The sequence below is a fragment of the Equus quagga genome, chromosome 14 (assembly GCF_021613505.1).
Source record: "Equus quagga isolate Etosha38 chromosome 14, UCLA_HA_Equagga_1.0, whole genome shotgun sequence".
NCBI classification, from domain to species: Eukaryota; Metazoa; Chordata; class Mammalia; order Perissodactyla; family Equidae; genus Equus; species Equus quagga.
Window position 1 is genome coordinate 94,656,423 of NC_060280.1, and position 24,979 is coordinate 94,681,401.

Here is a 24,979-nt window from a genome sequence, read left to right on the forward strand (position 1 = left end):
TGCTTCCGCTTGGAATCACTAAGGTGTCCCATGCTGGACGTGGCCCATGCCCTGAGCCTCTGCCCCCCAGCTTGTCCCCAGTGGGGTCAGTAAATGGCACCCCCGGCCACCAGTTAGCTGAGCTCGCACTGTCTCGCTGCCCCTTGCTCCCTCAGGCCTTTGCTTCCCTGAGTCTTGGGGCTCCCCTCCAGCGCACCCTCCCCACGCTCCTGCCCCACTCCAGGGCTCCTCCCAGCTTCCCTGCTTTCATCCTCACCTCCAGGTGGTCCCCAACCCCGCCAACAGCCCGCATCCCCCTATGAACCAAACCAGCCGTGTTCCCCTCTCCCTTGGCACGGAACCCAGACCCTCCCTGAGCCCCTGGCCCCCCCCCCCCGCCCCCCGTGCTGGCAGCGCCCCTGAGCTCTGAGTCCTCTGCTCTTACCACCTGCCAGGGCTCCCGCAGGCCCACCAGCGGACCCTGCCAGGAACCCTGTCCCTTGGTCTTTGCATGCTTGCCTCCTTGTCGCTCCTCCTGGAAGCCTCTCCCGAGCCACCCTTGGCCTGCTGGACGGTCCTCGGAGCACTTGCTCTCAGACGTTAATGTTGGCTCCACGGGAGCAGGCTGCATCCATCTCCCAGGTCACTGCATCCCCAGCTCCGGGAATGGGGCCTGGCGCAGGGCAGGGGCTCAGGCACCGTGCACACGGGGTCACCTTACCCTTCCTCCCACTCTGAGTCTCCCGTGTCCTCTCACAGCACAGCTGCGGCCAAGGACCATTGGCAGCCGCCAGAAGCTACGAGAATGAGCAGTGTCTCCCGCCGGCCGCCGGCCAGCCCCAGCTCCCTGCCTCAGCCCCGCTCTGCCAGCCAGGTGGGTCTCTGTGAGGTCCGTGCCGGAGCGAGGGGACGCTCGCCTTAAAGTCACATTGAACACCCCAGATTCACAGGCGGTGCAGAGTAATGGGCGCAGCAGGGCACCCTGCGGTCTCCAGTGGGCGGTGGGCCTGTCAATGAGGGTCGGGGGAGGCAAAGATGGGGACAGAGAGCTGGAAGCTTCTGTCCAGGGAAGTCTTCTCGGCTGGGCAGGAGTTGAGTTCCACCGAGGACTCGGACTTGAGGATGGAAGAGCCGGGCCAGCCCCAGCACAGCTTAGATGTCCAGGGGGTCCGGGGCCAGCTGCACCGGGGCCGTGTTGGCTCCAGCAGCTGGGAGGCCGGTTGTGGGGTCACTAGGAGCATAACTCTTGCTCTCTGGGACTGTGGTGAAGGGGTGGCTTGCTCTCCAGGGACCCAAGGAATTTACGGTCGGCCCAGTGGTGGGACAGCCAAACGCAGCCCCCACCACAGGCACCCACCTGTCCAGCGGGGCTTCCGGCCAGCGCCCTGGCCTCCAGCCCCCCCAGCACTCAGCCCGCGGCCTCCGTGTCCCCCTGCACTCGCCCAGCACGGCCTCCGTCCTGTGCTCACTCAAACATGCATGCTGTTAGTGTACCCGCAGCCCAAATAATCATCCTCGAAACCCACCCGTCCCCTCTCTCTCTTCTCTCTGCTTCCTAGGGCCAAGCTACCTGGGCTATGACGCGGCAGCCTACTCAGGAGCTGGTCCTCAGTATCCTCCACCGCTACCCCCACAGATGCAGCACCCCCCACCGCCGCCCCAGCAGCCGCCCCCACTCCCAAAGCCCGTGGACTTGTGCCCGTGGGGTGGCTCAGGAAGCGGGCTGGGTGCCAGTCCTGGCGGCAGCTTTGCCAGGAAGCTACTGGCTCCCACCAAGCAGCTGACGCCCAGGGGTGGACCCCGGCAGCCCCCACTTCACTACTGTGACATCTGCAGGATCAGCTGTGCTGGCCCCCAGGTCAGTGCCCCCACTGCGCGGAGAGCACGCCCTGGCCCCTGTGGCTGACCAGAGGTCAGATGCCGGTCAGGGGCCCTGCCTGTCCCAAAGAGGCCTGTTAGCAAACCCGCAATGTCGAGTGTGTGGCAGAATTGCCAAAAATTGCTCTGCTGGCGTTCGGGGGCAGAAAGAGAGCAGCGCAGCGCTGGCTGCGGGCTGCAGAAGGGGGCCTCGTGCCTGAGCCCAGGGGCTTCTCCATCTGGGCTTGGGGACGCAGGCATTGCTGCCTCCTCAGCACAGCGAGGGGCCGGGCGGATGCGGCTCCGAGGGGCGGCTCACTGTGGCGCCCTGGTCACCAGGCTGTTCAAGCAGGGCCACGGGTGGAATCGATGTGTGTGCCTGTGTGCATCTTGTCTACAGACGAGCCAGCCGTGCCCTGGAAGGATGGGCAGGCGCTGGCGCTCCGTGCTCACGCAGCACGCCTGCTCGTTCTGTCTTGTGTTTCCTGCTCTGAAGGCAAGCCAGAGCCCAGGAGGCCACCCGGGCTGTAGAGACACGAGGAGCCCCAAACGGCTCTGCCAGCCCCCACCCACTCGGCCGAGGAGGGGCTGGGGCCATGCTTGGGGCCGTGTCCAGTGCCAGCCTACCCCAGTCGCCTCCCCAGGCCAGGCGCCGCCCGTCTCCTGGCCCTCGTCAGGTTCTCTGACAAGCTCCGAGTGTTCCTTCTTTTGCTCTAACACACGCTCCTTAGCGGAGGCCCGTTGTCCTTCTTCCGTCTTTGTTTGTCTGCAGGATTTTTATTTCGCATTGTGGGGCTTCTTGCTTCCTCTCATGGCTCAAACACGAGTCTGCTCGTGATTCTAGACTTCACAGCATCGCACTGTGTGAGCGCGTGGTCCTCCCCATGGGGCAGGCGGGCCTCCGTATCGCGTGTGGGGCGGACGCGGCGTGGGCTCTGGAGCCGGCGCCCTGGGCTCGCAGCCCAGCCCCACACCCGTCATCACCCCGAGCAGGCATCACAGCCTCTCTGAGCCTCAGTCTCCCCGTGGGGCAGGTACAGCGACAGGCATAGCCTCTGGCACTCTGGCACGTACGCCTTGTGCCGCAGAAATGCCAGCTCCTGTCCCTCCCGGCTTTGTGCTAATGTTAATAGCGGTTTTTCGTTGGAGTTTTTACTGAGATGGTTGTAGGCCCACACGCGGTCGTAAGAGGCGATGCGGACAGGTCCCAGATACCTTCACCCGCTTCCCCCACGCTGACGTTTTGCCCAACGATAGTCCATTTCACGACCAGGTGACATCAGAGCCACCCTCTTGTCCAGACGTCCTGCTTTTACACGGACTCGTACATGCATGTGCCTGTGTGTGTGTTTTGTTCCATGAGAGCCTGTCACCTGGGCAGCCTCACGTGTCTGCCACCACCGCCAAGAGCCTGAGCATGTGTGTGTGTGTGTGTTGCGTCGGAATCACAAGATTCCTGCCTTCCAGGGAGGGCCCCTCCGGCTCCCGCCCCCGCCCCGCCTCCTCGTCGCCCCAGACCCCGCAATGGTGCCAGCTTCTCGTGTCTTTCCGTCCATGGGGCGTTGATTCTTGGCCTGGTTCGAGTGCATCCGTGGCCCGCTTTACGCATGTTCACTTCAGCTTACGTTGTCCGTCTTGAGGGTTCCGGGGCTGAGTCCGGGTGCCCCGTCAGAGCGTGGTCATCTGCCAGACGCAGCCAGATGCTCTGGCACAATGGCACAGGCCACGTCGTCTGCCTCACTAGCCGCTCCCGTGTGGAGCCCCCAGTTCATTAGCAGGGTTCCCCCGAAGAAGGGGGCCCCCGTTGTGCCATGGCTGCATCCTTGCTTGGGTTCTGAGGTCAGATTCTGAACAGCTGGCATCTTCTTTCAAACAGCCCTGGAAACCACATGTGTGACCCTTGGAGGACGCTTGCTTGAGAAGCTCATTGAGTTTCAGGAAAAAAAAAAGAAAAAGAAACCTTTTATCTTTCAGCCTGAGCTTCTGAGTCTGTCGACTGGGCTTCATTAATAAAGTGGCGCCTGAGCCTCTGGAGGCCAGTGAGTGGAGGCGGGGACGTCAGGCCGGTGTGTCCCCTCAGGTCCACGCGCCACCAGTGACCTGGGGGGACGGTGCCATGCCCGGTGGGCACAACCCCGCTCAGGCCCCTCTTGCTCTGCCAGCAGACCTACCGCGAGCACCTGGAGGGGCAGAAGCACAGGAAGAAGGAGGCGGCTCAGAAGCTGGGCGTCCAGCCCGGCGGCAGCCCATGCGCGGTGCAGGCCCAGCTGCACTGCCACCTGTGTGCCGTGTCCTGCACCGGGCCCGAGGCCTACGCCGCCCACATCCGGGGCGCCAGGCACAAGAAGGTAGGAGCCCTGCCAGGCCCACGCGCGCCCTTCAGCCCTCGGGACCCAGAGGGGCATCTGGTGACATCGGAGGGCAGCCGCCCACGAGAGGGGGCTTCCCCTGCAGGGCCCACGTGTCCTCCTTGCTCGGGAGCCACACGCCTTCTCCCAGTTATAGAAGCCACCACCTGCCAGCTGGGCAGAAGCGTAGAGCCACGCAGGGGCCTCGTACCCAGACCCCGGGGGAAACTGCCACGGGCCCTCGGGTACGTCTGTGTGTTTGCATGTACGGGAGTGTGAACAGCGATGAGAGCAAATGCATATTCCATTTGGGCGCCTGCTTTTTCAGAATAAATAAATCAAGCTAAAGAAGTGAAATTAAAATAGTAAGTTTTAATGTTTTAATATCAATGTCTCAATTGATATTAAATTAGTCCACATCAGTGATTTTAATATCTATTACTATTTTAATATCAGCGTTTGCCTGTGGCTTTAAAAATGCCTGCATTGTGTCACCTGATGGGGACAATGAATGGGCCCCCTGCTGCGAGAAGGTGGGGAGACCCCGCCTCTCCCGGGCCTGCTCCCTCTCGGGTCCACGGGGTAACTGTGGGAAGCAGCGCCCTGCCCTGAATGGCAAATGGCATTGCTCCCCTGCGAGGCCATGCCCACCTTAGAGGGAGGCGCTGGTCGAGGCGGGGGGTCCCCGAGTTGCCTGGAGCAATTGGAACAGGGGGGCTGGGAAGGCTCTGTGCCAGGCCCAGCCTCTGCCCACTCCTCACACAGAACCCCTGCAGCTGCCCCCGGGCCTTTGCTCACACCACCCCCTGCTCTAGGCCCGCCCTCCTCCAGCCCCTGCTGCAGGGCTGGGCTCCCCACCTGAGATCACCCCCTGAGGACCCGTCCACCCCCACTCAGCAAGGCCTCGTTTCCCGGCCCAGCTGGCCCCGGCTCTTGACCGCCTGAGCGAACCCACAAACCCCACAAAGGAAGGAACAGAGAGGCATGGAGGGGGGACACACTGGCCCAGCGGTTACAGGTGCAGGGGGAGAGCGGGAGCCCCTGTGGGTGGGCTGCAGCTGTCACGGCTCCCAGGCCGCGACGTGTTCTGGGCTCAGGGAGGCCCTGCGGCAGGGGCAGGTCTGAGCTGTGAGTGTCAGAGACTTGAGCCCGGAAACGGGTCTGAGATGGTGACACTGCGGATGCGGGGGGCGGAGCAGGCCTTTCCAGGGGCACGTGTGCAGTAAGTGCCTTTACCCGGGGGAAGATGGGTGCCACCGAATCCTAAGCGGACCTGTGTCCATGGGCATTTATGTGTCTTCCTACAGAATGTGGACATGTATACACACATGTAGAGAATGTGGACGCGTGTCTGTGGACATGCACATGCACCCATCAGCAGGTGTGCGCTACCCACGTGTCCATCCACCACGCTGTGTCCCCGTAGGGGGGCCCTGGGCTGGTTAATGCTTGGGGTGCAGACAACAGCGCTGCCTTTCTCCCGGGCAGTAAGTTGAAGGAAGGAGTCGCCATCAGCTGGCACAGGGTGTCGAGGGGTTACAGGTCCCACGTATGCACGACTCATGGGGGCAGAGAAGCAGGGGATGGTCGGCTCAGGAAGGACCTTCCTGAGGGGGTGATGCTCCAGAGAGCCGGCGGCATTTACCCGGGAGCTGGAGGAGGGCTGGGCCCTCGGGGACTGGGACGGGTCCACCGCCGGCACTTCCCCGGATTGCCAGCCCCCCACCCCCTCGAGGGACGCCTCCTGTCTCCTGAGGAAGGTGGGTGAGGCCTGAAGGTGGCCCTGATGGGGGCCTGGGTCTGTTCCAGGTCTTCAAGCTGCACACCAAACTGGGGAAGCCCATCCCCACCATAGAACCGGTGCCAGGGAACTCCAGCTCGGCCCCCGCCACCCACACCAGCGAGCCGGCCCCCGTCACCACAGAGAGCCCCCCTGCGGCCCCGGCCAAGCCTGCGGCCCCCGCCGGCCCCAGCGTGCGCGCCCCGAGCAGGCCAGAGCTGGCTAAGAGACCGGGGGCCTCCAGGGCCACCCGAGTGGGTACGTGTTGCCGCTTCCCGCCCTGGCTCAGCGAGCTCAGGATTCAGGCAGTGACAGTCCCGTTGCCTCGTGTGCACGTGCAGCCATCACCTCCTGGGAGGGACTCAGCGTGGAGGGGTGGAGGGCAGGGATGGCGAGGAGAGCTCTCTTCCTACTCCACATCCCCGCCTGGCGGGCGGGACGTGCTGGCCTGTGGGACACACTCTCCTGGACCTTTGATACGAGGCTGTTCCTGGGAAGCGACAGCCGAAACGACAGCTGGCGGCATCCTTTCTTCACCTGGAACTTGGGCCAGCTCGGCTGCTGGCGGGTCTCCAGAAGCCCCGCCCCAGGCCTGGAACATTCCCTGGGCTTCCATGAGCTGGGGAACACCCCTTCACACCCCGGTGCTGACAGCGAACACACTGGGCCCTGACAAGGTCTGTGGGTCCCGGGAAATCAAGGCAGTCCCTTGCAGCGCCCCATCCATCCTGGCCTCCCTTGGGTGTGGGACGCCACCATTGGGAGCTGAGGAAGCGGTGGCTGAGCAGCCTGTGCCGAGGGTTGTGTGCCAGGCTCTCACTCCGAGACCACCTCACAGGCGTTGTCTGGTCCCCCTCTGTGCCACTCTAAAGCAGATTTTGTCCTTCGTCCCAATTTGTGATGGTAAAACCAAGGCGAGGCACAGTCAAGTACCGGCTGGGCCCCGCTAAGCGGGGCGGTAGGATTCGAACCCGGGTCCATCCGCCGGTCTGCTCCTCGCCTGCCGGCTGTGCGCCGGAGGGTGGACGGGGCTCAAGCATCTTCAGCCGCAGCAGCGCTGGCTTTTGACTAATCACGTGATAGTGAAGATGAAAGCATAAAGCAGTTTTGAGAACAGTGTCTCCCTCCCGTGGCTCAGTGAAGTTGCCCGATGGGGCTCCCTTGTCCACCTGCTGCCTCGGCCCCAATTAACCAAGGGTGGCGGTGTTGTGTGGTTGGGGGTCCCTCACCAAGGGGCCTAGAGCAGGGCAGTCTGTGCGCTGTTCACACTGTGTGGGCCTCGATCTCTCAGATGTGGCCAAGCTGGCATACAAGGGGCCCTGAGGACAGTGGGTCCCACCAACAGACGTCACAAGGGGTGAAGGGGCAGTGGGAGACCCGGCTTTGCGTCGCTCTCTGCCCTTCACACTGGGGCCTAGAAGCCGCTGTGGTTTCTGGCTGGTGCTGGTCATGAGTAACGCACTTCTTCCTTCCAGGGCCTCCCAAGCCCCAGGCAGCAGGCAGCAGACCCCCCGACGGGAAACCAACACACCCCAAATCAGAGAGGGCCAGAGAGCCGCCCACCTCAGGAGGCTCCGCGGATGCTTCTGGAAGCTCCTGCGATGGGCAGCCAGTGGGCCCAGGCTACGTGGAAGAGGTAACCCAGCCAGGGGACCAGCGTGCCCCCGGCCATTGGTGTGTGCCCCGCTCCACCTCTGGCCTCTGCTGGAGGAGGGCCTTGTGGGGTCTGGCATCAAGACCGCCCCTGAGCCCGGGTTCTCCATCTGACATTTACACAGCAGTCCCCTGCAGGCCTCAGGGAGCCAAACGTCGTGCACTACCCACTGGAAGGTCCAGCCGCTGGGTTTCAGATCTTAGAAGGCAGGCAGAGGCTTTCCCACGGGAGGGAAGATGGGAGGAGCAGTCTGTGCCCTAGGAAGCTGGGCGACCACTCGCCCCACAGGCCCGTGATGCTCAGGCACGAGGAGCCAGTGCGCCCCAAGCGGCCGCCGCCCAGACGCCCCGAGCCCAGGGGGGCCCCGCAGGGCTTGTCCTAGCCAGCCTTCCAGAGCGCGCTTCTGAGGCCGCCTCTGGCCGCGTCTGTGGTCCCAGCCTCCTTGAGTCTTCCAGAGACGTGTGTGTGGCTAAAAGGAAGTTCGGGCCTTTGCCTTCCTTCTGTTTTCATCCTCGAGCTTTTTGGGCAACGATGCAGCATCTTCTGTCTTGTCCCGTGCGAGATAACCACAGCCGATAGGGCTCCTGCCGCTGGAGGCCCGTCATGTGCTGGTTCAGGGGAGAAGCAGAAAGGCCAGAAGACAGACGGGCGCACAAGGGGCAGACGGCACGGTGGGGGCATCAGCTGCGGGGGCTGCGCTGGGGAACGGGGCAGGGGGCTAGATGGTGGCAGAGGAGAGCCGGGCGTGGGCGGCGTGTTGGGCCCTGTGAATAAAAGCACTCAGCAGATGGGAGCCAGCACGGCCGGGCGGCTCCGCTGTCGCTGCTCCGGGCGGCCCTGAGGCTCGTGGCCTCAGAGGGCCAGGGCCGCCGTGATCAGCTGAGCTCCGTGTCACAGGTGTGCGACGACGAGGGCAAGGTGACCCGCTTCCGCTGCCGGCTGTGCGAGTGCAGCTTCAACGACGCCAACGCCAGGGACCTGCACCTGCGGGGACGGCGGCACCGGCTGCAGTACAAGGTGGCTCGGGGTCGCCCAGGGCGGGCTGAACCGCCATGCTTTCTGGGTCTCAGCCACATCTGAGAACGCATCTTTGCCTCGTGGGTCTGAGCCCCGACGGCAGCCCAGGCCCCGTGGGCCTCAGGCGACGTCCAGCCCCACGTCCTGCTGCCTGGAGAGCAGAGGAGGAGCCAGGGTGGGACTGGCCACTCGCGCATCCTCTTTGGCTGGTGAATGTGGAGTTTAGAGCTCTGCGTCCACGTGCCGCTGGCGGGAGCACTGATGCGCCCACGAAACAGGACTCAGTGTGGCCTCGTTTTCCCAGACGCTCGGCGTCGGGTCTTTCATGTCTGACACAAGTCGTCGTTTCTTCCTCTGGCCTCTGCCAGGCGCCAAGCTGGCGGCTCGCTGAGATGGGAGCTCTGGTGCGAGGGCTCCAGCGGGCCTGGGAGCTGGGCTCCATTTCCCCCGGGGGCGCCTTCCTGTGGCCTAGGGGCTCCCTTGGGCCCTCCTGCCCCTGGGCTCCACCAGAGGGGCTGTCAGCGCCTTCATGAGGCCCGCCTCGCACGGGTGTGCCCGGCTTCACACTCATGGTGTTCCTCAGAATTACTTTGATGGGGAACGAGTGTTTTTCGTGGATTTTCGGTGAATATTCCACGGTCACCTGTGGTTACTCGCCAGTGGTGTCACATCACCTTCCTCCTTCGGTCCTTCATCACACAGAGACGGGGGCTCGGCTTCCGCGCTGGCAGACGTCTGTTAACTCTGTGTGTCAATGTAGTTTCGTTCCCTTTCCTGCCTTTTCTTGGGGACCAGGAGTGTTAAGACATTGGGGGCTTGAAAGCCGACTGATGTCTAAATCCAGCGGGAGGATGGCCTTCGGGGGCTCTCCCAGGTCCCCGAGACACCCCCGTGGCATTCTCCTCTTGACGGGGGGCTCCCGTCTTACAGCCCTTTCCTGTCTTCCAGAAAAAAGTGAACCCCAATCTTCCGCTCGCACTTGAGCCCAGCAGCAGAGTACGGAGGCTGCTGGAGGAGCGGGCGAGGAGGCAGAAGCAGCTGACCCGGAGGCGGCTGGAGGGGCTGCGGCGCTGGCACGCGGAGATGAGGTGCGCGCGGGTCCCGGCCCGCTCGGGGGCCGCCCCCCTGCCGCCCTCCCCAAAGCTTCTGTCCCTGGGGGCTCAGGGACCAAATGGCTGCCCTGCGCTCTGTCTGGGGGACATGTGCTGTCACCTTTAGGCCTGAGGACCGGACGCTCCTGACCTGCCAGGTGGGCAGGGACACCGCCCTTTGAGGAGACTCGGAGGGTCTTAGAGCAGGCGGCCCGCGCAGGGCAGGCAGAGTTAGCACGCAGCACTGATGAGTGCAGGATGCTGCGGCCACGGTGCCTTTGGGCCCGATTCACAGGGATACCCTGGGTCCCCGCGTCCCCCGACCCCCGTGATCTCTGCCCACTGTGTCCCCTGACCGCCTGCGCATTTGTCACCCTCCCCCTTCACCCTCTAGAGCAATGCCAAAGCATTTTCTGACACAGTATCTGATTCACGGAAAACTGTGGTGGCATCTGAGCCAAGGATTGAGGCCCAGGAGAGACCTGGGGCCACAGCTGCTCGGGCCTGTGTTCCCCCAGCCCCAAAGCCTGTCTCCCAGGCACACTGCGGGCGTTCATGCAGGACCCTCATGTGGGCTTTCATGGGGCCAGCCAGCTGCTGCGCTCCTCGTTCGTCCTCACCCAGCCTTGCTCAGCCCGAGGAGGGGGCGGGAGGAGCCCTGTGTCCAGGGCTTCCCCACGTTGCTGTGCGTCTCTGACGTGCGGATCCCAGGGTCCTGTGGCTGCATACAGCTCCTTGCCCCTCTCCGTCCCCCACAGGCGTCAGGAACTGTGCAGGAGGCGGCTGGAGGAGGAGCCGCAGGCCCAGGACGAGCACCCAGGACCCTCACTGCCCAAGCAGCACCCTCCCTTCAGGAGCAGGCCAGGGGCACCCCCTGACACGCCTCTGGTGGGTGGTGGTCTGGCCTCGAGCCGAAATGCCCCTGTGGCGGAGCCCAGCGGGTGGGTGACGTCCTCACACCCTCAGTGGGAGGACCTGAATTTTCCAGGGACGAGGAGCAGGACTTTGAACCAGGACCCCAAGGGGCACTCGGAGCCGGAGCTGGAGGGGCCTGGGGTCCCCCTCCCCGGCTGCTCGCTGCAGCTTCCTGGGAACCTGAGGCAGCTCCGTCTGCACAGGCCGGGCCGGGCGTGCCGGGCCCCTCGGATCACATCTTCAGGGAGGAGGCCACGGGGCTGGCTGAAAAGCCTCTGGCTCAGAAACTAAGACTCTTGCCAAAGGAGCCACGGGCCCCGACTCAGCTGCAGGGGAGGCCCCAGGGTCCCCGGCATTCCTCGGCCTGGCTTTCTGGCCACTGCCTGCCTGTCACCCCCAAAGCCAGCCTGGCTTGGGGCCCTGTGTCCTCCTGCTGCACCTACCTCACCTCTGCAGGGCTGACGCTTGTCTTGTGCCCGCCCACCGGGTCCCCGTCCTCTCAGCTCCCCGGTGACGCACGCGCCTCCCTGCAGCCCGCGCAACGGCAGGAGTCCAGCGACGACCGGCACGTCCTGTGCAAGCACGCTGCCATCTACCCCACGGAGGAGGAGCTCCTGGCTGTCCAGAAGGCCGTCTCCCACTCGGAGCGCGCCCTCAAGCTGGTGTCCGACACGCTGGCTGAGGAGGGTTCTGGAAGCCCAGAGCAAGAGGGCAGTGGGCGCAGGTAGTGGAGCTCCCCTCCATTCCCAAGGCCGGGGTGACTTGGAGGGATGACTTGGAGGGGCCGAGGGGCCGGGCTCTGGGCGATAAGTGGCTGCCAGGGGCACAGCTCTGCAGCCTCTGAAGTCGCCGGGGCTTTCCAGCCTGCGGGCAGAAAGTTCCCGGGTCTCCGAGCCGCAGCCCAGGGCTCAAAGGGAGCATCAGTCCCAGCTGGGGAGAGCTGTGTTCCAACCCCAGGGTTTACTTTTCCTCCCGAAGGCGCATCTAGAAATCTAGTTCACAAAAGCTTAACCCCGTCTCCCCATCCGACTCATGACTCGTCCTTCCAGGAGCCCCGATCCCTGGGAGGCGGGAAGGTCCCCACACCTTGTTGTGAAGCCTCACACGGCTTAAATGACCCTGGAGGCATGTCGCCTTGCCAGGCCCTTTCTCCCCGGTGGCTGCTGTTTCATTTCCCTTTTTGTTTTTTTCCATTGTGGTAACATCCTCAGAGCCCTCTGGACCATTTTTCTGCATGATACAGCGGCACTCGCACATCCACGAGGTTGTGCAACCGTCACCACTATTTCCAGAACTGTCTCATCATCGAAACAGAAACTTGTCCCCGTTCAATCCCCCAGCCCGGCCGAGCCCTGGCCCCCGGTCCCGCTCGCCGTCCCTCTGGCTCGGCCTGTTCCGGACATCTCCTGGAAATGGAGTCACGCCACAGGGGCCTTCCGTGTCTGCCTGGCCCCGCTCTGTGGCTCCCTTTTCCCGTAGCACTTGCTCGCTGGCGAAGAGCGTGCAAGCTCCACATGGCCGTGATAAGGTGGACTCTCCTCGGTTCAGACGAGAACCTTCGCCAATGTGAGGGCGAGGGAGCCCTCTTCACCTGCCCGGTAGAGAAAGCCGGGGCACAGAGACATTTCTCTCAGCTGCCCCTGCGCCCGCATGAAGCCAACACACCAGATGGCCAGGTCCCCAGAGGGAGGTCCCAGACAGTGGAGCCGTCCCAGCTCCCAGGGGGGTCAGGTTGCTCCTGCGAAAGGACAAGATGCTCTGGCCTCATGTGCCGGGCCCCTGGGGCCTGACACACTGCAGCCCGCTCTGGGGGCAGTGGGGCCAGTGGGAACAGTGGGAACCGCGCTTTGCAGCTGCCCATGGCCAGCGGCGCACACAGGAGGGTGGCCCATCCTTGAAATCCCCACGCAGTGTGGCGGGCCGAAAAGTCACCCCTGGCGTCATGCTTTGCTGTCTCCCCCCAGCACCCTCCCTGCGCACACGTTTTGTTTTTGCTTTGCTTGGTTTTGTCACTTTTTGTTTTGAAATAATTGTGAGCTGTCACAAGAGTAGCAGAGGACCGTGGGCCCTTCCCCCGCTGCCCCAGTGCGGACGCGGAGGCACCCGGAGCTCATGTCAGGAGGAGGACTCCCTCCTCCGGGCCTCCCTCCAGCTCCCGGGGCAGCACGTGCTCTGCGTGTCCCATGCTGGCCGGGGCCGTTCACCGGCATCTTGTCACCTGCGCAGATGCGCGGACCCACCACAGTCAGGACCCAGAACCTTCCGTCAGTACCAAGGAGCAGCCTGCTGCGCCCTCCCCAAACCCAGCCCCCACTGCATGCCTTCAAGACAAAAGCCACTTCATTCCTTTTCGGCTTTCACATAACATATATGTCACATTCCGTGTTATGTCCTTACGTTATTTTTCAAAAACACAGAAACGTGGTTTTTTAATAGGAACATTGTAAACTTTTCTCTGGATGTTCCGTTATCTACTTCACTGTTGCGAAGAGGATGTTAGCGCTGGGTGTCCCTGAACTTTTATGATGGAAATTCTCTAACATAAAAGTTGACGGGACGGTGTAATTATAACGGGCACCATGTGACTGTCCCTAAACCATGATTGTCCTTGATCTCAGGCCCCGCGCCCGCTCCCTTTGGGAGAGGTTAGTGGAAGTCCTGTCAGACCTCACACTGCCCCTTTAGTAAGTGTTTCAACCCGTATCGCTAAACCATAAGTCTCTTTTTTTTTTAAACAAAACCACAATGCTATTATCATGCTTTTAAAAATTAACAATAATTCTTTACCGTTGTCAGCTATACAGTCAGTGTTGAAATTTCCAGTTGTCCCACGGATATCGTAATGTGGCTTTTTAGTTTGGGGGGTTTTTCATTTTATAGTTCGTGTGAATTGGGATCCAAATCGATGGACAGGCCTCTGGGTCTCTCCCTGAGGTTCCCCCCACCCCCACCCTCTGCTTTCTCTTCCCTTGCGGGTCTCGGTCACAGAGTCTGGTCCTGGCCCCGGAATCCAGACGTCCCTGGTCTGGATTTTGCTGGCGGCCCCCAGACACAGGTGCCCTGGGGCCACATCAGGCTCCAGCGCTCTGTGGTCCAGAAATGGACAGGAATCCGTAAACGTGTTTAAAAATAAGATTGTCTCCTGCCCGGAGAAGTGTCACAAAGTCAAAGTGCTGATAGAGTGGCAGGAGCAGGTGGCAGCTTCTGGACCCGAGGAGCGGACGTTTGTGTCGAGATCGGCTACCTGAGGGCCCCCCAGGCAGCGGTCTGGGCCTCGCAGGGCAGGAGCCGAAGGACCGGGAAGGGTGGAAGGAGAGGGCGGTGGCCAGGAGGCGGGGGTCAGGCCGGGGGCTGCGCCCGGGGAAGAAGTGGGTGTCCCCCCTGCAGAGGGCAGCCGAGAGGGTGGAGTCACACTGCAGAGAGCTGGCCCTGGGCTTAGCGGGCACGCACGTGTGAGCAGCCCGCCCTTAGTGAGTGTGCTGTGGCGCTGGAGGGGCAGTAGGGGCCTCGGCTCGACGGGGAGGATGGAGGGGAGGGGAGGGCAGGCTCCTGCTGAGCGACCAGCGCACCTTCTCGCAGAGGGGGCCGCAAAGTGACCCCAGAGCTGGCTCAGAAGGAGCGCCAAGCCAAGGGCTGGCGAGGGTGACACCAGCTGGCTGAGGACCAGGGACCGTGGGGATGGCCGGCGGGGGCCTTTTCCAGAATGCAGCTTGTCAGAAAATAGTCAAGCCACCAGCCTTTGTGATTAGGCACGACTCACAGGGCTGGGTCAAGTGCCATTCCGGGACCCCGGCGGGGTTGCGCTCGCTGTCCCTGACCCCTTTCTTGTGTGCGTGCCACACTCTCTCGGGTTTGTCTTCACAGTGGCATCGACCCGTCGCCTCGGATCCTGAAAGGCGTGGTGCGGGTCGGCCTCCTGGCCAGCGGCCTCCTGCTTCGGGGAGACAGGCACGTGCAGCTGGCCCTGCTCTGCTCCCGGAAGCCCACGCACGCCCTGCTGCGGAGGGTCGCGGCACAGCTGCCCCAGCAGCTCTTGGTAAGCTTCGAGGCCGCCTCGTGGGCTCCTGGGCGGCGTGACTGTGTTCCTACAGGACATGAGGGGACAAGAGACAGCCTGTTAGATACAGCCCGCCTGTCTCAGACAGTCGGAGGGAGACACTAGGAGACAGGTGAGCTCAGGGCCAGACTCAGATGTGGCTCGACGCCCCGCCACTGAGGGCAGTGACTTCTGGTCTGTCCACACGACATGGCCTTACCCAGCCACTGCAAGGGCAGAGGGTGGTGAAACCTGCACGGAGACCCTTTGTGGGCGTGATGACTGTGAGATGCCCGTGCACAGGCCTGAAAGGCCTTCTGCCCAGGCGGAAACCCACCCTTAGGACTGGGGGGTGACTGACCTTCCTCTGGAGCGGTTCCTCTGTCATCATGGTCCTTTCCTCCCCTGGATTGATGACAGGGGGAGGGGTGAGCTCACGCCTTGATTTAAATCCGTCACCTTCGATGAAAAAAGTCAGTTCCCAGGACCGTCTCTCCCTCCTGACGTGTGGGTTGCTGGACCCGAGGGAACTCAGCATCGCTCCTCCGACTGGCTCAGCGAGCACTGGGGGCTGGCAGACCCAGGCCCACCCCCTGCGCTCCCACTCTGGGCAGGAGACAGAATAGACAGGTAGCAAGCTAACTTCCAGTTTGTCTTCTGTGATGAAATTAAAACGTGATGCCAGGTAGAGAGCACCTGGGGAGAGCAGGGGCCACATCAGGGTGGGGGGGTGTCCTGACAGAGGATGGAGCATGTGAGGGAAGAGCCGAGAGTCAGGAGAAGCCTTGGAAAAAGGGGGCAGTGTTCCACATAGAAGGACCGGCACCTGCTGAGGCCAAGAGGCAGGAGGCCCCAGGAGAGGTGAGCCTGGATCAAGCCAGGCCTGAAGGCCGTGTGAGCAGGACTCTATTCTCAGGGAAGCCTGGAGGGATTTAAACAGGGGAGTGACGTGCTCCAACTTCACTGATCTAATCACTCACTTCCCAAACACACAGCACAGGGCAGTTTTCTGCTACGTACGTAGGGGTGCAAAGATGGCTCAGATGCAGACCTTGGCTTCTGGAATCTCACAGCCTAGCAGCTAAGAGAAGCCCTGAGAAGATGGCTCAGGCTGTGGGAGAGCTGGCAGTGGGTCCCACCCAGTAATGTAGACGGGCCCAGGGGCTGCCTCAGCAGGGAGGCCCTGAGAGGGGAGGGGTGGCTGTCGGGAGAAACGGGCATTTCAGGTTCAAGGCCAGCCTCAGGCTGGCGATGATGATGATGACCATGTGGCCCTGGGTGACGCCGGGACAGGAACCCCAAGGGTCCACACAGGAACTCTGAGGTGGGCCGTGGGCTCCGTGTTCCCCACCCAAAGACCCAAAGCACTTCCACGTCCAGTGAGGCCCCCCCGGGGGAAGCCTCTGACCCTGCCATCTGACTCCAGAGTCCCCATGCAGCTGGGCAGACAGCTTCGCCAGGCCACGGGGCAGCCGGGCAAGCAGTGACCACTGCGTGAGGCTCCATGCCTGCTCGGGGCATGCTGGCCAGGCGTCTCTGGGGCTGCAGAACAAGCCAAGGGACACTGTCTGGCCTCCCTGGGAATCAGGTCCCCACACCAAAGCCCCCTGCATTGTGAAGTCTCCTCCGGAGGCTGGGGACCGGGACGGGCAGTGAGAGTTCTCGTGGCTGCGAGCTCGGGGGTCTCTTCTCCCTGAGACCCCTGGAGCGGGCGGCTGGCAGGAGCAGAGCCTGGGGGGGCCGTCAGTAGGGGGCAGGCAGAGGGTACCACTGAGGGTTGACCTGGAGCCTCTGCTGGTAAAGGACCGATCCTCTTGGGGTGTCCCCCAGTGAGGGCGGCAGGCATGGGGTGGGGACCGGAGCCCAGGAGGCTCAGATCCTACCTGAGGCAGCCTCTGTTCAGCCTCCTGGGAAACCCCTTCTCCCCTGTGTACCCAGACGGTAGCCTGTGACCAACTAGAGGATCTTGCCTTTTCCCCTCGACAGTGTCTCTCGGCTTGCATTCCACGTTCGTGCTGAAGGAGCTTTGTTCCTTTTTTGTGGCCGAGGAATATTTTGTTGCCATTTGTCCATGACCGGCCGAGTCCTCCCGAGTGGTTGGACATCTGGTTGTTTCCAGCGTTGTGTGTTACCAGCGAGGCTGCACAGAATGATAACCTTGTGCACAGGCCGCACGGCTCACGTGGGAGCACATCCCAGGGCAGAGGCATGGGCCAAGGCAGGAGCTGGATGCCTCTGGGGAATGTTGCCAGGTCAGCGTCCACCAAGAGTTTCCAGATGCCAGATCTGCACCCTCCCGGCTGCTCTCAGACTCCTGGAGCTTTGTTCTTCTCACAGGGGAGGGTGGCACCTCAATAGCGTTTTAATTTACGTCTTTCTTACTGTAGGGGTAATCTGTGTCATTGTGTGAAAGTGGTCACTTCTGTTTCCTTTTCTGCCAAGTGTCTGCTATATCACTTTCCAGTTTTCTTATCTGATTGCGGGTCTTGTTCTTATTGAGCTACGGGCGTTCTTTACATATGAAGGCACCTGTATGCAGGCTCCACTGCCCAGACGCGTTTCTCTGCATGTGCTCCTGGAGGGCAGGGCCGCATCTCAGTCCCTTGGAGGTTCCAGACCACCATGTCCTTGTCGTTCACATTGCCTCTCGCCTGGAGTAACGCAGCCTTGTGTTGTGTTTGCACTGTAGATGGTGACGGAGGACAAGTACGAGGTCTCCTCTGACCCTGAAGACAACATTATCATCTCCTCCTGCGAGGAGCCCAGGATGCGGGTCACTGTGTCCATCACCTCGCCCCTCATGCGGGAGGACCCCTCCACGGACCAAGGTGCGGCTGGGCCCTTCTGTCTGGCTCCCCTCCCCATGCGCCGGGCAGCCTGGGGTAGCGTCCACCTCTGCTCTGGGTGGGGTGGGGCGTGGCCAGTGGCCTTCCAGCACCTGTGTCAGCCTGGATGCCACTGGTCAGACGAGAGCTGGGTCTGGGCAGCGGGTGCCACGTGGGCCGGAACCCGGGCTGCGGGTGCTCCGGGTATCACCCTCCTCTCTTGGCTCTGGGCTGGCAGAGGCCCCTGCGCCCCGCTCAGGGGAAACCAGCTCTGCCGGGCCAGGAGCTCAGACTGACTCCGTTGGTCTGCCCACAGTGGGGCCCACAGCACACCCCGCTGGTCCCAGACGCGAGGCTCAGGGGCTTGAAGCAGGTTGGATTCCCTGCGAGTCGGGGGGCACTGGGCCAGGCCAGAGGGCAGCCAGGCCTTGAGTCACCCACACACGGTGAAGGCCAGCTGATGGGCCGCGCCGCACCTCTCACAAGGCCACGGAACCTCCTGGAACAGCCCCCAGGCCAGGTTTCCAGACTCCAGTCACTCCTGAACCCCCTTCCTGATGGTGGTTTTGTTGCAGCTGAGGGCCACGAGCTCCTAGCGTCTTTCTTTAAACTGGTTCATTTTTTGGAGGCCGGCCTGGTGGCACAGTGGTTAAGTGCACACATTCCGCTTCAGCGGCCCGGGGTTCACTGGTTCGGATCCCGGGTGCAGACATGGCACCACTTGGCACGCCATGCTGTGGTAAGGGTCCCACATATAAACTAGAGGAAGATGGGCACGGATGTTAGCTCAGGGCCAGTCTTCCTCAGCAAAAAGAGAAGGATTGGCGGCAGTTAGCTCAGGGGTAATCTTCCTCAAAAAATACCAAAAAACCAGTTCATTTTGAACACAAATTGAAAGAGGAGCCTCTGAGCTGTGAATGGGAAGCCATGGCTGGTCGTCGGAGGTGGAGAGCCCTCTGAGAAGAAAACACAGCTCAGAAAACAGACGCCCTGCAGTTCCCGCTCAAGGCCTGCGGGGGTCGCTCTGGCCAATGGGGCGGTCAGGACCTGTAGGAAGTGGCACAGCTCCGGGCGCTGCCTGGCAGGAAACCCCGTGATGAGCATCCTGTGATGGGGCCGCGAGCCGGGAGCCGGACCACTGGGCATGTGCTTCCCGTCAGTGTCCCCGTCCCCCGCTGGCTGTCAGAGCTGGCTTGCAGCCCCTCCCGCGGGCACACCCCGCCCCCTCCGCCTCCTGTGATGAGGGGCAGACACGGGGCCTGGGCCTTGGGATGTTTGTGGGTGGAAGTGAAGCCCAAGCCCCATCCTGTGACCTGAGGGAGCCAGGGCCTCCTTGATGGAGAGAACATTCCTGAAGCAATAGCAGCAAGTAAGAAAAAACAGACCTGAAGTTCTCCTGGACACGGGAGCCTTTGTCATCGATGATGGGACTGGCTCGCATCTGACCCAGCTTCTCCCTTTTCCTTCTGTGTTTGGAAGTTTCTGGAACTCTGGCGTAATTCATAGTTTCCCATCTGGACTAATTCTCTCCCCAAGGGAGTGGGCGCTGCAGGCGTCACGTCCCTTCCCCATGGAGCAGGGAACCTCCGGGAAGCCGTCCCTCTGGTCCTGGCGGTGTTGGGAGCGGACACCGTCTCGGGGGCCGGCCCGCATGGCCCAGGAGGGGAGCGGGGGAATGGGCGCCCTGCCCACACGCCCTCGATGACTCACTCTCCTCCTTCTTCCAGAAGGAGTGGAGGCACCTCAGCCCGACCTGGGAGATGACCCGGGAGACGTTCTGAGCCTGGAGAAGTGCCTCCAGTCACTGGCCGCCCTCCGCCATGCCAAGTGGTTCCAGGTCAGGGGGCGGGGCTGGAGGGGGCCCACGTCCGTCTGTCTGTCCTGCCGGCTGCACGCCTCAGCTGTGCAGGCTCCGACTACAGACAGAGGACAAACATTTGTGAGGCGGCTCCCTGCCCAGACTGACCTGGTGGAGGTCACTCCTTGGCCATCAGGGCCGTGAACTTGAAAGGAGTGACCACTGCTCTGGGGGTGGGGACGCCGCCACCCCGTGGCCACCTCTGGCCAGCACCGGGGGCTCAGAAGTGGGCCGGTTCCATGGGCCTGTACCTGTTTGGCAGTGGACTCTGCTCCCAGCTGCTGCCCTCAAGGCTGGCCAGCCCGTGCCCCCCACAGTCCGTCCCCAGCCTCCACTGCCAGGATGGGCCCCCTGGCCAGGCTCGCTGTCCCGGGGTCAGCCCTGCTCCCCAGCCTCGCGCGCCCCCTCGTGCATGCAACCCCTGGAGCTAACGGTGCGCTTCTCCCCCAAGGCGCGAGCCAGTGGCCTGCAGCAGTGTGTGATCGTCATCAGGGTCTTTCGGGACCTCTGCCAGCGCGTGCCCACCTGGGGGGCCCTGCCAGACTGGGTGAGCAGCGCCGGGTGGCAGCCCTGTCCTGGGAAGCCCCCGAGGCCTGATTTCCCCCCATCCCGGCGCTTGGCTTTCTGAGAAGGGCTCACCTGAGCCTGAGCGCCCCGAGAGGTGGTGGGTGGGCGCCCCGGGCCCCCGGACCAGGAGGAGCCGCCTGGAGCGCAGCTGCATTTGACCGCCCTTCCTAAGACGCGCGGCCTTGCCGAACCAGCTGCCTTGCCCCTGGGAAGGCGGCGAGCGCCCTGAACTTGGGCGGACTTGGCTTCTACGCACGGCCTTCTGCCCGTCCCTCTCCCCCCATGGCCGAGGCCTGGGCCCTGCACAGGTGACCCTCCCCGCCCGCCGGGCCGCCCCGGCCTCCTCCCCAAACGCCAGCTCCAACCCAGGGTTCCGGAGCCCGCCCACACCTCCGCCTCCTCCCCGTGTCCAGGGGAGACATCACTCCTGGGGCCACCCCGTGGACAGCCCCATGACCAGCTTCATGCAGAGTGACTGGTGTGGGGTCGGCTCTGATGCCGACAGGACCCCAAATTCCCCAGCCTGTTTCCCTGGAAATGAAGATGCACCCTCCCGGGGAGGGGGGGCTCCCAGAGCAGGGGGATCCCAGGGGTGGGCACGCCCGAGCCAGTGGCCGAGTCACCGTGACCCTAGCCCAGTGGACTGTGGGCCTCAGGGAACGAGTCCCTCTCACCCTCCTGACGCTAGTTTGCAGTGTTGGCATCCACGGGATGTTACCGATGGGGAAACTGAGGCATAGAGTCAAGTGGCCTGCCCGAGGCCATGCCAGCAGGTGTCGGCCCCAGTGACCCCCCCCCCGTAGAAGCTCAAGGGTGGGTGGGAGTCAGGGAAAGACCTGGAAGGGGCCTCCCATCCCAGGGTGCCCTGGAGGCCCCTGCCGAGCCCGAGAGCCCAGGGTGGGAGGCAGGCTGGCCGAGAATCCCCTGCGGGACGCAGCGTCTGCACTGTCCGCCCGGCAGGCCGTGGAGCTGCTGGTGGAGAAGGCTCTGAGCAGCGCTGTGGGGCCCCTGAGCCCAGGGGACGCCGTGAGACGGGTCCTGGAGTGCGTGGCCTCGGGGACGCTCCTGACAGGTCAGTCATGACGGCTGGGGGCCCAGACCCTGGAGCAGACGGGGGGCCAGGGGCCGGCATGGGGTCCAGGAAGAGCCTCTTACAGACAGCCGAGGGCAGTGGCCACCCAGGCAGGAGGATGGTCGTCCCCAGGAGGACGGGGAGCGGGTGGGAGCAGGGGCAGCCTCTCCTCCAGGGGCGCCGGGCTTGGACTGGAGCCACCGCGACAGCATGGCGCACCACCCTGCTGGCGGCCGGCCGGCCTTGGCAGGAAGGTTTCCCGGGGAAGGACCAAGAATGCAGCTAGCGGGTTCTGTCCGAGACGCTCCCCTTGGCGCGGTCTGCAGTCACGGGAAGGAAGGGAGCGCAGCGCTGGCCCTCGTGTGTCAGACGCAGAGATGGAGTTCCGGGCATTTTGGAGCCTGGATGGCGTCATATCCAGTGAAAAAGGAGATAAAGCCCTGGGCCGTGTGAGCCTTCTGTGTAACTGCACACTTGCAGACGTGCACACGCAAAGGCCGGGGCACGGGGACAGCTCCCCTAGCAGGGACCCCAGGGCGCCTGGGGTGCAGTCGCGGACCCTGCACATCAGGCCCCCGGTGCTGTGGAGCCGCGGGGGCGATCTTTCACAAAGGTGCTCTCCCTCTTTGCCGCCCCCCTCCCGCCACCAAGACGGGCCCGGGCTCCAGGATCCCTGTGAGAGAGGCCAGACGGACGCCCTCGGGGCCATGACCGCCCAGGAGCGCGAGGACCTCACGGCCAGCGCCCAGGTAGGGACCTGCTCAGCCAGGCCGCGCGGCCCCCAGCCCAGCCCCAGTTTGCAGCTTTGGCGTCCCAGGAGACGGTCTGGGGTCGCCCTGCCCTCTCTCCCTCGCCTGCAGAGATGGGAGGCCTGTGGTGCGATGGGTGGGCAGCCCAGAGCAGAAGCCGCTAGCAGAATGCGGCACAGACGTGGGGCCTCTGGGGCTGGGACCGTGGCTCACCCCCTGACCGCCCTGTGGTCTCTGAACTCCCAGCCGTGGCCTCCAGCGCCGCCTGGCCAGCCTCAGGCACCGCAGCCGAGCCCCCAGCTGTGGTTTCCCTTTTGTTCGCAAGTTTATTTATAAGAAAGTCTCCCAGTGGTACAGAATCAGGCGTGACCTTTACGAATCGCCTTTAACGGAAAGAGTCCAGTTGCTCCTGATCAGGGCCGACCTGGGGGAGCATCTGGGGTCCCTGTAGCGAGGCAGGAAAGAGCTGATGCTCCGAAGGGCTTCTGGCAAACTCCTGCCGTCAGCTGCCCCCGCCGCCCCCCGCCAACTCCCAGTGTAGTTCACGCCTGAGGGTGCCTGAGCTAGAAAAGTACAGTCAAGGGAGGGCGCCCTGCGAGCCCCGTGTCCGCACTAGGCTGCCCGAGGGGGGCCGGGCGAGCGGGTGCGCCGGGGGTCCTGACGGGCTGTCCGCCCCCAGCACGCGCTGCGCTTGTTGGCGTTCCGGCAGATCCACAAGATCCTGGGCATGGCCCCTCTGCCGCCCCCCAAAAGCAGGCCCGGGGCGCGCGTCCGGAAGAGGCTGCGGGAGGCGGCCGAGGCCCAGGAGGGCGCGGGCCAGAGGAAGCGGGGCCGGCCGGGCGGCGAGGGGCCCGTGTGAGCGGTCTCCCCTCCTGGAGGGACCCGATGCTGCGCCGCGTGGCCGCTCCGTCCTGACATCAGATTTCCGCTGGAGTGACGTTCTGCGGGTTTCTTTAAAAACCCTGTGCTCAGGTCATTGGAGAAATCGCCTCATTTTGGGGAGAGCCGCCGGGCAGCACCCTGTACCCCGATGCCTGCCCCATGGCGGGTGGGGGTGCAGCACAGTGATGTCAAAGCCGGGCAGCCCTTGCGGGGTGTCAGCTCGCCCTGGGCCTCCTGAGCATGTGGGTGTCTAGCTCGCTGCCTTTAGAGGCCCCCGCTGTGCGTGGCCGTGAAATCTCGGGACAGGCCCGTCTGGGGCCCTGTGTCAGGAGGCAGGCCAGGGATGGGAGCCAAGACCGAGGCCCAGCCTGCCCCAAACCTGCTGCCCCCCGCTCCCCAGCCTGGAGATGGTCCCGTGGCCGGAGGCCTGCAGGCCTGAGCTGGGCTCGTCCCCCATCCCCCATGGGGAGGGTGGCAAGACCGAGGGGTGGTGAGGAGGCAGGCTGGGCGCCCCTGGCTCCCATGAAACATCTGTGTCCCAACCGTCTGCCCTGACCGCCCCCCCCAACCTCGTTGCACCAAGTGCCTTCCGCCACAGAGAGGAACCGCTCTGGGACGTCCCTGAGGGCGGGGGGTGCCTTCCGGCCTTTCTCGCAGCTCCCTGCATAGCTCCAGCGCCTGCCTCTTGGGTGCTGGTCTGGGGGCTGTGCCTGGTGCAGGGCGCAGGGGTCAGGTGCCTCTGGGTCCTGGGGGACGTGGGGCACCCGCTGCCCAGCCTCCGCCCCGATGCGTCCAAACCTCCCTCTTTGCCACCGTTTTTCTTGGCCAGCTGCCCAGTGGCACTGAGGGAGAAAAGTCCGGCTTTGGACTGACGCCATCGACAGCCACTCGAGTCCTTTGATTCATTTCTGTGTTTAGGAGACAGCCTGTGAGTGACTTCGCGTCTCACGTCTTCACAGAGCCGCCTGGAAGTGTGGGGGCGGGGCGGGGAATAAAGGAGATACGCTTGTCTCTCAGTGTGGACGGTCCATCCTTCCCTCCAGGTCCTGTCTGCACCTCCCGCTGCCCCTCGGGGCTGAGGCAGGGGCGCGGACCAGCCAGCATTTCTTCCCAGGCCCTAAGGCTGCGGACGTGCACCGGGAGGAAGTCCTAGGGGCTAGTGCTGCCCCCGGGGGTGGGCCCCTCGGGCCATCCCCTCACCGAGGTCCCCTGGGGGTGAGAGGAACCCAGCTCCACAGGCCCCACCCACCCACGGGACCCGGCCACTCAAGAAACCTACCCCGGCCTGGTCCAGGGGATGTGCAGGGGAGCTGGCAACCTGGAAGTCTTCCTGGAGGAAGGGGCGGCCAAGCTGAGTTGGGGATGGCTCTCTGCTTGCAGGCCCCCACCAAGAGTTCCCTGGGAATTTCCCTAAATCCCCATCGCAAACCTCGGGGTGGACAGGGGCTCAGATGCGGAGACCTGGTCCCACAGCTTTGAGCCCTGGGGCATCCCCAGGCCGTCGTTTGGGGGCTGGGCGGGAGGAGGCAGGGAGAGGAGCAGAGGGGGAGGCAGGTGGGGCGAGGTGGCGATGGCTCTCATCGAGAGGGTCACGTGTCAATGGGCACCGAGCACGCACAGACCAGGCAGGGGCACGGCCAGGACCCCCCTCAACCCCTCGGGCGGGCGAGGCCGAGCCTGGTTCTAGGGCGCGCATTATCTACCGGAACAGGAAGCAGCTGCTCCCCCCCACCCAACCCCCCGCCCTGGGATGGCAGGCGGCTCTCCGCTCCCTTGGGCACTCTTCCTGAGGGGGTGGCCCGCCTGCCTCCCACAGGCACCCCAGCAACACCGGGAGCAGAGCCGGCCCCGTAGCTGGTCCTGGCCGCAGCTGCAGACCAGACACGGGCCGGGTCCAGGGAGGGCCCAGCATTCTCCACCTCACACAACCCCCACACCCGCATCTTGGTCGGCAGCTCTGCGGTTCACCCAGCTGCCCAGGCTGGCCGCCACCACCACCGGGGAGCCCTCTTGGGTTTCTTTGTGCTGGGGGCCAAGCCATCAGGAAGTCCTCTCAGTCCCACTTCTACTGCTCTCCATTCTCAGTGGCCGTCTGCTGCTTCAACCCCCAGCAGTGGGCGCTCAGGATAAAACTCAAGATTGCACCTAGGATAAAACCCCGAACCCCAACAAAGAACCCACCTGCCACCCTCTCCCTCAAGAACTCCACTTCACACCTGCCAGTCTCTGCCGCTCCTCAGACCAGCCAAACTTGTTCCTGCCACAGGGCCTTTGCACGTGCTGTTCCCACTGCCTAATAAGCTTGTCTCCTGACCTGTATGGCCAGGGACTCCTCCCTTCTTTGGGTCT

General features: G+C 63.5%; 1 protein-coding gene across 6 annotated transcripts in view; it reads left to right on the plus strand.

Moving 5' to 3' along the window:
- ZFR2 (zinc finger RNA binding protein 2) overlaps positions 1-23,619 on the plus strand; it is a 37,147-nt gene extending 13,528 nt beyond the window's left edge. Inside the window, exons 3-19 of one of the 6 annotated variants that reach the window (XR_006891875.1) lie at positions 739-853; positions 1,539-1,837; positions 4,002-4,184; positions 5,994-6,222; positions 7,440-7,600; positions 8,516-8,635; positions 9,584-9,723; positions 10,485-10,614; positions 11,175-11,365; positions 14,506-14,677; positions 17,367-17,505; positions 19,230-19,339; positions 19,812-19,907; positions 20,888-20,999; positions 21,651-21,748; positions 22,428-22,720; positions 23,460-23,605. Coding sequence is in view for 5 of the 6 variants with exons in the window: in XM_046684861.1 (XP_046540817.1) it covers positions 739-853; positions 1,539-1,837; positions 4,002-4,184; positions 5,994-6,222; positions 7,440-7,600; positions 8,516-8,635; positions 9,584-9,723; positions 10,485-10,614; positions 11,175-11,365; positions 14,506-14,677; positions 17,367-17,505; positions 19,230-19,339; positions 19,812-19,907; positions 20,888-20,999; positions 21,651-22,084 (2,631 nt within the window). In the remaining variant the exon portion in view is untranslated. Of the gene's footprint in view, positions 1-738; positions 854-1,538; positions 1,838-4,001; positions 4,185-5,993; positions 6,223-7,439; positions 7,601-8,515; positions 8,636-9,583; positions 9,724-10,484; positions 10,615-11,174; positions 11,366-14,505; positions 14,678-17,366; positions 17,506-19,229; positions 19,340-19,811; positions 19,908-20,887; positions 21,000-21,650 lie in introns of all 6 variants that reach the window. The other 5 variants (XM_046684866.1, XM_046684864.1, XM_046684865.1 and 2 more) reach the window with 5 other exon arrangements.
- Positions 23,620-24,979: the final 1,360 nt, after the last annotated feature.